The sequence below is a fragment of the Hippoglossus stenolepis genome, chromosome 4 (assembly GCF_022539355.2).
Source record: "Hippoglossus stenolepis isolate QCI-W04-F060 chromosome 4, HSTE1.2, whole genome shotgun sequence".
NCBI classification, from domain to species: Eukaryota; Metazoa; Chordata; class Actinopteri; order Pleuronectiformes; family Pleuronectidae; genus Hippoglossus; species Hippoglossus stenolepis.
Genome location: NC_061486.1, coordinates 14,334,741 through 14,346,294, shown reverse-complemented (window position 1 = coordinate 14,346,294; position 11,554 = coordinate 14,334,741). Strand labels below are relative to the sequence as shown.

General features: G+C 39.9%; 1 protein-coding gene across 1 annotated transcript in view; it reads right to left on the bottom strand.

Annotated features, from left to right (window-relative positions):
- Nucleotides 1-256: 256 nt before the first annotated feature.
- Nucleotides 257-11,554, bottom strand: part of zbbx (zinc finger, B-box domain containing) — a 45,278-nt gene continuing 33,980 nt past the window's right edge. The window contains exons 12-18 of the mRNA XM_047339654.1: nt 10,652-10,773; nt 10,397-10,452; nt 9,267-9,475; nt 4,889-5,779; nt 3,104-3,333; nt 1,129-1,297; nt 257-273 (exon numbers count right to left, since the gene is read on the bottom strand). Coding sequence (XP_047195610.1) covers nt 257-273; nt 1,129-1,297; nt 3,104-3,333; nt 4,889-5,779; nt 9,267-9,475; nt 10,397-10,452; nt 10,652-10,773 — 1,694 coding nt within the window. The remainder of the gene's footprint in view (nt 274-1,128; nt 1,298-3,103; nt 3,334-4,888; nt 5,780-9,266; nt 9,476-10,396; nt 10,453-10,651; nt 10,774-11,554) is intronic.

Here is an 11,554-nt window from a genome sequence, read left to right as displayed (position 1 = left end):
AAAGCCTTGGACGAGAGTACAAGGTGTAATGAGCACTGTGTGGCTGGACAAATTACAGCATCTGATTGGATCTGATTGGATCCAGATATTATTACTTTAACTCTGATGCAATTTGGAGGCGCGGGCTCGACTTCCATCGGTGTGCACACCTCACAGACAAGGTCAATTTACAAATCATTAGCGTTAAAAAATAATTCCCAATGCCCGGGCTGCAGTCAGAAATAGGATATTTATCATATACCTCAGGGCACTGTCCTCAACAGGCTATTCGGTCTAACAGACACAGATAATGTCAGATGATTTTAAAACCATCTTGTTACAACAGTTTTTGTCTAATGTAGTTCAAGCTGAAACTTGGCATTGAAAAGAATGAGAAAAAAATCTTTAAGTGTGAAACAAATTGTCTATGCAGCTGCCTGAAGGCAAGGGGCAATTATAGGAATTAATAATATATATATATAGTGAGATAAGACCAAATACAAAAACCTCCAAATAGATGTGCAGTGCACTGGGCTCTGGATATTGTAAAGTTTTCCAGCATTTTCTGTACAATAGGTTTTCAGAGTTGTTGCAAAATAAATGACATTACACTGACAACATGTGAAGGATGCAAGCTTCACTACCTTCACCTTTAAGAAAGAAACAACACCTACCGTTTAAGAAATTTGAGGCACTACATAAAGTTAAATAAAGAAGCACGCAGGCTTAGACGTATGTGCAGACAAAGAGTCACACATTTATGGTCACACACACACACACACACACACACACACTCAGAATGAAAAGGAATCTTTGCAACGCTCCCCTCGGACCCACCAGTAGTAAATTATCCGTGTTGTCCCCCATCTCTCGTTTTCCAACGTGCAGCCAACACTCCTCTGGGTTTAAAACTCATTTTCATCCCTCTTGTAAGCTCTATCTTTTTACGTATTTGTTCTAAATCCTATTATGGGGCCTTTGTGATATGAATAACACTTGCAAATTGGAAAGTATCTCCCGGCAAAAGTTGGACACAGAGGTAATCTTTACAATCTAATCTCTTGAAGCATGGAGAAGCAGCTACGGAATTTCCCGATGCAGTGTGTTGGAAAACATGAGAAGAAGAAAAAAGTGGGTATGTAACAGTACCTTTTGGGTCTGAGTCATGTGATGGAGTTTGGCATGTTCGCAGTGCGTCACAGCTTGTGCGTTCTGGTGTGTTGGAGAGACTAGAACTCAAATCCACACTGAGAGGAGAAAACCTCTCAAGATCACAAGACTTCTCTGATCCAGACCCAGCACTCCAGTTGTGCATCACCTAAGAGGAAAAGGAAACAGACGGGAGGAAGAAGGGAGTGAGTGGTATCAAAGGGAATAAGTGGAAGGAGTGCCGCAGAAAGATGAGAAATATATTATATAGGGTTGAGGAGGGGACATGATGGAGTGTTGGGGGTAAAGAGAGAGGAAGAGACTTTAAAATAGAGTGAAGAAGGGGGAATAAGTAATTAATATTGTGCTCTCATGGCTTGGGTTCAAGTTTAAGGGACAAAGTGGAATTCAATATCACTTCAACTTTAATTTCGACAGGTAAGTGGGTTAAAACTTGTGGGTTTTTCATTTTTTGACTGTGTAAATGCATTTTAATAAGCCACTCTCTTTCATTGGAGATTATTCCCTTCCCTCCCTGTTTCCTTTGTTTCCACTTGATGAATTGATTTTTAATTAACCCCTGGAGCTGCCGAGAGCATCTCACAACGCCCTGGTGGGCCAGCCGCTCTTCCCACGCAAGTGTCCTCCTGTGAGACGGCTGTAAAATGAGGAAACTCTGTTTAGTTAAGATTAGAATCTGATGCATTTGCATGCCAGCCACAGCGCTGCGAGAGAGAGAGAGAGAGAGAGAGAGCTGCAGATGGGCCAGGAAATAATAGGAGGGAAGGCATGAGGGAATCGTGTTGCTAAGAGTGAGGAGGGAGCGAGAGCTGAGAATGACAAGGGGAGGAAGACAGGGCGAATGAAAGAAGAGTGGCATAACAATGACATAGCGAGAGACCTTGCTGACCGAACCGTATGGTGAAGAGGGAGAAAGAAAAAGAATGGGGAACAGAAAATAGACAAAAAGAATTATGAAAAATAGAGGCAGAGATCGCATAAGAAGGACTAGAGAAGATATCGGGTCGAAAGACAGATAGACGGAGGGCTGAAGATGGAAAAAAATGACCTTATCATTATCTAATCATATTAGTAGCAGTTTGATTTAGGTCCATAGGCCACAGATAACCACCATCTTCACAATCATGAACCTCATTTTGCTCCAGCATTTTAATGAAGCTCTACCCCCATCGCCAACCGCCCTCCACCTCCTCCTATTTTTTTCATCCCTCTGTCACAGTATATAAAGGATTCATACAATTAAATGGCTGACAGATCATTTGGGACCATTCCAGGGGTGTTTTTTTTAATCCACCGTTTCTTTTCTCTTCCCCTGGCAGCACACCACAGCCCCTAGGTGTCTCGGAGCAATAGATGAATAATGTAAAGCAATTAGTGCGACACAAATCTTATCTAATATATCAGGTCAGCAACAATGACAAACTGTATGTCGCTAAATCTGCTCATTCTACGCAGTAATTATTCCCACTTTAATGATGTGAGTGTAAAACTTCTACCTAAAAGTTGCCCATTTATATCTTTTATTATTCTCCCTAGAGATATTTCAAATACAAATTTTAGCATAATCGCATATAACTATCGCAGTATATTTAGAAATTATTTTTAATGATTTACTGGCAAGCAAATATTTTTCACTACTGTAATATCAATAATTATATTTCAGGCAAGAAATTCAATATTTGCGTCCAAAGAAATTACGTTTTATTGGTGGTAAATGAGCCAAATTCTAATTATAAAGTCAATTTATTAGGCCAATGTTCAGTACACAGTAAAACACTTTATTTTGCTTCCTGATTGTCGGCTTGAAAAGCACTGAAAAACATATTTACAGCTGAGTCCTGTGACTTTAGCTTAAACATGTGCCCCAGAGAAAAATACTGCTATTACATTTCTTTGGCCCAAGGTTTCCACCTCAAAGAAGCTAAAAGTATGTGGGAATATGAAAATATGTTACCATGTAGGGCTCTGACAGATGTTCTGGCTCATCAGTCTGCAGATCCTTTTCTATGTCTGCATCTGTAGGAACAAAGGAATCTCCGAGATGAGATGTGACAGAATTCCCCCGCTCTTCTTCTCTGGATCTCCCTCTTGTTAAACGTCCGTGCATCTGGGTTTCTTCATCTGAGGAGCCTTCGTTGTGTGGAGCCGGACCCAGACTGTCGCTGGACATTTCATCTCCACTGTCTTCATGAAAAGTACAGACACAAACTTTTGAGAGGATAAAAGACGTTTTTTGAATCATAATTCAAGCTGGGAAAGTATTTTTTTTTTTCCAACAAATTCGATTTATTTATTCTACATCCAAGGAAACATAAAAAACTAAAATGGGATCTGAGTGTCCTTGACATTTCCATACACACATCAAACTCTAAAAAGCTGATAAAGTCGGCTTTTAGAGTCAAATTGGTGAAAGAGCTGCAGGAAAGGGAAGCAAGAGAAGGATAGAAACTAAGGATGAAATAAAACAAAGAGATGATGGATCAATGGAGGAAAAGAGGAAGGGGGGCAGCGCTTACAGAAGGAAAGTAGACCAAAAGTCCATTTTAAACTAATTTTAAAAGATTTGAATCCCCTGCTGGATTAACAGCGAGCCAGTGGGGGGGTTGACGACGCTTCTAATCCAAATATTGGCCTGTGTAAATTATTGTTTGGCTCTGAAAATCTCACTGCATAGTACTTTCGTGTGAGATAACCATAAGATCATACTGCTGGTATATATTGGTAGAAGTAATGCGTCGGAAAGTAAGTATGTTTTGGAGGATGGACATACTGTAGAGTAAATATACATTTCCTGATTGATATTCTTATTACCATTACTGCTATAAAATTGGCTACATGGAAACGTTTTCCACCTTGCTAGCTGGTGAAACTCTACCAGATCCCAATTTTTTCATTATTTCAATATGTTTTCACCAGCATTTGTTTGTTAGCAGGATTACAAAAAGCTACTGGAGGGATTACGATGAAACTTGGTGTCAGGATGTGATATATGGGTCAGGAAAGAACCCGTTAGATTTTGGTGCAAATCTAGATCAGGGAGCAGGATCCAGGAATTTGTTGCCACTTTTTTTACATTGCGAGATGACATTTGACATTCTTAGTGATTTCCCAGGGAATAATTCATGGTGCTCGATTAAAAGTCTGGCATTATTTTTGGACTGATATCTAGGAGTGTCCTCACTTTGGTGCAGTTTGGTTGAATGTAAGCGGACTGTTGGGCCTTGCCGGAGGTATGCGCTCTATTAAGTGCATTTCTAAGTTAAGGTGGAAATGTTCTTTTCAAATTACATGATCAGAGTTAGAGTTGCTAATTATATGAGGTGTGAATTGGCAAATGTGTTTAGAATAATGAGGAACCTCACGGAGCGAACAGAATCTCAAGAGGGTCCAGGGAAGTGTATCATTGGCATTGATATGAATGTAGGGAGGATGCTTTCTGATTGCATGTGTTAATATGTATGTAAACAGAGAGAAGCTTGGCCATATACTCTTGTTGAAAGGAGAATAGGCGGAGCACCCGATACTCCAGTTGTAATCACTGGGGCAGTGATTACAAATTAGTTAAACATTTTGAATCCAAACCAAACAACAAACATAAATGTGGCAATACAACCACAAACAGAGCTAAAACCAGACTGCATGCAGGAATAACTGGTGCTCTTATCACCAGTTCAGCACCAGCAGTACACACACACACACACACACGCATTCAGACAGCTCATTATCACAATTCACTTACCCACTGATAGCTCCTCTTCCTCCTCTAGTTTCAAAGCGAAAGGATGATTCTGGATGACATTTAAGGATTGTGATGAAAGCGTAGGTATACACTGTGTATCTCGTTGAGACAGAGTTGAGTCATGGTTCCCAGAGAAGGAGCAAGGAGACATTAAAACTGGAGCATCCCCATATGTTGGAGTTGACGTACGTCTAGAATTTGCATCTGGTGGGGTCTCATTAAATAAAGATAAACTTAACGGGGCTTTTAAAGTTGCGCTTAGTGGTGCTGGGAGGGCTTGTGACTGACTTGGTTCCAGGGATTTTGGTTGTGGGGATGGCCTGGAAGACTGAGGAAGCTGGAATTGATTATCTGATAGGAGAGACTCTGGGTCACTCAAGGAATGCTGGGATTTCTCTAGGGACTCCAGATTGTTTGGTGGTGATTGAAAAAGCTTTGGAGAAGAGACTGATTCTGGGAATAAAGTGGAAGGTTGTTTTCGTTCTGGCAGCAGAGACGAGTCTGAGCTTTGTTGTAATGGGGTTGAGTGGCAAACTTTGGGAGACAAAGTTGACTCAATAGAGCTTGATGGTGAGACTGTGAAGGTAGACCCAAGCATGAAGGTGTCGGACGGAGAAGGGGAGAGAGGCTGGTTTGGGAATGGTGACCTGGTGGTAGCCAGAGGAAAGACATCAGGTGGAGATGAGAGAGGGGAGCGGGACGATTTAGGGATCTTAGCCTCGGGATGTGGTAATGAGGACAAACGTGGTGGTGACCCATGCTCAGCTTTTGATTTGGGGACAGTGGTGGAACAATTGGGCTTTTGTGACTTTGAGGTCTGGATTGATGTCTGTGAAGTCCTCGGGGTCTCAGCAGTGAAGTATGCTGTTGGCATACTTTTAGAGGGTAATGCTGCACAAAAGATAACGCAAGACATAGTTATTAGATTTTGCAGGTATGTGGTCACATATATGTTTTAAAGAAAAAAACAAAGGAGTCTTTCTCCAAAAAAGGATTATTAAGTTTGTCCTTCACTACTTCTACACTGCAAAACATACGTGTTAATTTCATTGTATTTTTCAGTGTGGCCAAGGCTCTTTACAGATTCCTTCGCAATGGGATGTCCATAATGACTTTGAGGTCACATTCACTGAGGTAAAGGTGTCACCATGCAAGCTTATTTAATAAATACAGCTTTGCACACTGTAAGATGGACATTTGATATGCAGCCAGAGCCAATTCTTTTATTTTGACTTTTAGCTTCTTTTCCAGTTGATTAACTATTGACACTGCGACCACATACTCTGTCTCTTAAGCCATCTATTATAGTGTTAACATGCATCGGGATCACTTATTTATAAAATCAATTTTACAAATAAATTGCATGCAAAATATAAAATTGGAAAATTGTTTTCTATTTCCCAAATTTTTGTATTGCTCATTTATCACATCGATGTATCATTAATGTTTTGGAATAATAATGCATATGTAACCATACATGATGATTTACTTTATAGTCCAAGAAAAAAAGCTAAATAAGCTCATCTCTGAAGGTAAAGTTGTTGTTCTGCAGTGAGTCCATGTTACATCAACACCCGCAGATGCAGCTGCTGCACAGACTTAAGTGGAAAAGACAAAGTCAAATTGTAGGAATTAGACTGTTGCTGTAAAGTAGTTCAGCTGAGGAGTCTCCTCCCTGGCCCAGGTAAATGCACACTTTGTGGGACTCAGGAGTTAATGAGTTGCTGTTAATGTTTCTGTGTAATGTTAGAAGCTCCAGCACCTTGGTGATGTATGATGTGAGGTGATTCATTAAAATGCTTCTCTACCCTCCCCTGCAGTGCTGCAGTGGTCATCCTGCTCCCTGACTGTGCAGCAGCTCACTGCAGAGCCTCATCTCAACAGGACGTTCCTTCAGTCACTCTGCAACAAACACTCAGCGTTTGCAACTGTCTGAACACGTTTCAGCACAGTATTGTCCATCATTCAGCTGGTAACCAGTTACACATGGCTGCATAGGTGAACCATCATTTTATAGTGTGGAAAAAAGTATTTTAATGAGGCAGTAAAAACTGATTCCAAAGACTCTTCAATCCAAATTTTAGATTTGTAATATTTTCTCAGGGGAAACTACAGTGTTCAGCAGACACAGCCTTTGATTTTGTGCAGGTTTTAGCCCAATTAAAAACAAAATTAAAAGATGCCTCCAGTCTGATCCTGGTCTGCGTCTGGTTCAAAAGCAGCTGTTGGGACCATTCACTGGATGTTACTCTCCATACGTTGTCTGTCTATCTGCACCACTCCTATCTAATAAAGGGAAGAGGCCAGAAAACAAAGTAAAACAAACTTTTATATATTTTAGTTGAATATAGTTTATATTTTCTTACACCATTCAGGATCTGTCATTTTTCCAGTTTAACTTGGATGAGCAACACTTCAATTTTATCAAATATTTGATCAGCCTGCATTTTCTGACTCCCCTGGTAGTCGCCCAGACTGTTCCTCACTGCTGCTCATCCTTTATGAGAAGAGGAAAATGCTAACTTACTAAACATACACACAAATGTCTACAGTCATTTATATGGTTACAATTTATAGTTGTATACAATTTTGAACTGTATACAAAAGAGTGTACATACAAAGTGTACAGGCTGTGAGAGGTTCATTAGAAGAAGATGTTCACTAATGAGTCAAATGATTATGACGACTCATGTATAGAGGTATACGTTAGAAGATACATTAGACTCGTGGTCATAATGTTTAGGCTCATTGATGTACAACCAGGTAGCGACAATTTTGCAACAATTCCGCAAGGAAATGTCTTTTGGATTTAAAAATGTGTCCGTTCCTGAGTGATTTTCATTCTGCCAACAAAATGTGAAAAATGTCCATCTCAAGTTCCCAGAGCTCATGGTTGCTCTTCAGAACATGACACAAAACTATTTACAACATAAATCACTACTCGACCTTTCATTTCTCAAAAAGATCTTCAGGAAAACATGATCTTAGTACATGGAGCAACAAGCTCTATGCACTAAGATAATAATCTTTCTCCTGACAAAGATAGTTTCTGCCTTGAGATGCTTTTAGGTAATGGAGCTTTGGCTTCTTATCACACTTTGAAGAATCATCTTGCTAGTACCACTCAAACAGAATCATACACATTAGAGTAAACTTAAGGTAAAGTATTTCTAATTTGACTTTAAATTTGGATACAATATGGATAAAAGCAGCTACTTAACAGCTGCTTTTGAACTAGACTCAGACCAGGATCAGACTGGAGGCATCTTTCCATTTTTGTTTTTAATTGGGCTCAAACCTGCACAAAATCAAAGGCTGCGTCTGCTGAGCACTGTAGTTTCCCCTGAGAAAATAATACAAATCTAACATTTGGATTGATGAGTCTGTGGAAACTGTTTTTACTGCCTCATTAAAACAAGTATTTCCACACTATAAAATCACGGGCCACCTTTGCAGCCATGTGTTATTACAGTTCATTGGTTACCAGCTGAATGATCAACAAGCTCGGACTGAAATGTGTTAACACAGACAGTCGCAAACGCTGAGTGTTTGTTGCGGAGTGACTGAAAGAACGTCTTGTTGGGATGAGGCTCTGCAGGGAGCAGCTGCACAGTCAGGGAGCAGGATGACCACTGGAGCACCGCAGGAGAGGGTGAAGATGCATTTTAATGAATCAGCTCACAGCATACATCACTAAACTGCTGGAGCATCTAATATCACACAGAAACATTTGCAGCAACAAATTTACTCCTGACCCGGGGTCTGCATTTACCCGGGCCAGTGAGGGGACTTCTCCACTGATCGGCTTTACAGCAACAGTCTAACAATCTGACTTTTACACTCCACTGCCATGTAACATGGACACACTGCAGAACTAAATCTTAACTTGACATTGATCTGAGAAAGGAACAGTACATTTTCTCTGTCTACTACTGTTGTGCTTTGAATTTCAATAGATTAGAAAATGTTTTATAATAAAAAATATGCCGTATCCATTGATTTTGTAAGTCAGTTGTTCTGAATGATTTAAGAGGGGAAAATCTATAATAAATTACTTTGGAACAATAGTTTTCTCAAACCTTTAGTCATTTTCAATTTGTCATATCTATCATTTGAGTAATCATTGAAAAACTAACTAAAATACTATCAATCACTCGGCTGTTTTATCGAAGCTCACTGAAATAATAGCCAAACGTATTTGTGCATGAGAATAGAGTTCTTTTGGGATATGTACGAATTCATGCACATAAACATCAACAACAAAGCTTTCAGTGAACATAGTGCAGCTTTATAAAGTTCATTCATTGCATCTGCTATGTGAAAGAAACAAACTCAGCAGAAAACCCTTTGATTCATCTTTAAAAAATGCTCAACTTACGTTTGTTTGAGTGATCTGCTTCGGAAGTCAGAGGCTCCGATGGATGGAGCCTCTGAGCTGCTTGAGGTTGTGTTGGTGCTTTGGACTGACTGGATGGTCGTGATGGACTGAGAGAGGAGCGGCTGACTCTTGAGGACCCACCGCTAGTCACAGCTGTTTGGGGAACCAGTGTTCTTCCTTTGTTGGGGACTTGATCAAACAAGTTATCCCTGTGTGGGGAAGATAGGCGTCCATGTTGATCCAGCAATGGCTATATTTAACTTTCCCCGGCAAGTATTCACAACCTTGTGAATAATTGTATTTACATCAAATGATTCCCCATTAAATGAATACTGACTGATTGTTCATGCATGCTAGTAGATTTTCTACTTTCCTTTGACCTTTGACTCCAAGCTCCACCAACACTACTCTTTCTAAAAAGTCAAGATATTCACAACGAGATGCATGACGTAATATAAGAAAGGTTTTCTTTCCTCAAAAAGAAACACCAAAGTTCATTCAATGGTTAAAAAAGTTCACAAATTACTCCTTTACCACGATGCTTTGAATTCTTAGTTTGTCACCTCATAATTCACTTGTATGAAACTTCAATACGGGGTGCTGAAAATTAACGGCCAACACGATTTCACCTTTAAATTTATCTCTCAACAGACATCAATTGTAAAATCAGGGTGTTAAATCTCATCTATCATTGCGGAGAATCAGTTTGTTTCATTGGCCGAGACTCCAGCTTGATGGGCCCTGCACCAGTGCTGTACAACACTGATATATCATTGCATCACATGCTTTGGGTGAGCAATACATTAAAGAGCCTCTTGAATTATTTATGCTATAATTTTGGTACAGGACGAGCAAACCTTGAACTCACACTGTTCACCAGACAGTTCAGACACATATTTCACACGGGCAGAGACTGTTACTGTAGTATATTCTCTTGACTACACGCTGAGAGATTCATGTAGAAGATTTGATCGATAATAAATACAGATGCTGTCACGCTTGTTTTGTAAATCAACAGTTTTCTGTGTGTAAACATGTGCTTGCTCTCATCACACCGGCCAATGTCAGTGTGGTACAGTAGGTGTGTGATTAGGTCAGAGTAGATTAGTTTTTGTTACATTGATTCTTACTTTGATTTGTTGCTCGTCCTCTGTTCAGCAGAGACTCCATTCATGTCTCTGTCTGTCTGTATGAAATAAAAAAAGATCATGTGAATGAGACAGTAAGAGAAAGATGGAAACAAAGAATATGCTGTTTTCTATGAGGTCTTTTGTGGGATTAAGTTGATGTGTGACTACTCCCTGGTTTGCTTGTCTAGATTCACTCTGCATCTTCATGTAGGTAAAACTTTGCTGTTAAAACCAAAATGCTTCAGTCGTTCTCACCTCATCCAGGAATTCTATGACGAGGCACGGTTCAGGTGCAGTGATCTGAGCCCGAGTCTCGCCCCCACTGACAGGGACTGCAAACAATGATGCACAGTAGCAACGGAAATCCTCCTCCTGAGCTGTAAACACAAACACGCACACAAATCAAGATGGGCAAAGAGGGGCAGAGACATGTTGTGTGTTGTGATGTGAGGGGGAGAGGGCATTTGTTATGTAAGAAAAAAAACTAAAAGTATAGGCAAGTATCTGAAAGTGTTGTTAAATAATGAAGTCCAGTCAATTTGAAAATAATCCCAGATGTTTACAGCATTTATCATACAGCCTTTACATTGACAGGAGGATTTATCATGAAACATGCAAACACATGAATCAATCACAGGCCATGCCAACAACCCCCCAGAGTTCTGTTTGACCTTTAGGTCAAGTCTCAACTTTCTGCAGTCAGTCAACTTGTCTGCTGAACTTTTCTATCTATATTTTGAAAGCACTGAAGGTGACCCCAGAACAAACTCCAATGAAATATGATGGGCATGGGTCTGATTAAAGATACATTTAACGGAAATTAAATAAAATATGTTTTCTGTATTTTATTCATCTGATACATCTACTTCCAAGTCTCAAGTTTAAATTACCTCAGCTTTGAGCGAGGCATTGTAAAATATAAGTTTTCTTTTCCTGGGTTTTTATACATACATCATTTTTTCATTATGCATTCATATATTTCCTAAAATAAGTGGAATCACGCTGTATAAAACTACAGCATGTATTCAGTGCTTCTTTCTGGTAATGTTTCCAGTGTCTTTTTACAGCTTCTTTCCTGTGACAGAGCAGGTATTGGTATGCCTGGATATCTTGATACCAGCGGGGTAATTTCTTCTCTTATCCCCTCATCCTCTGGGG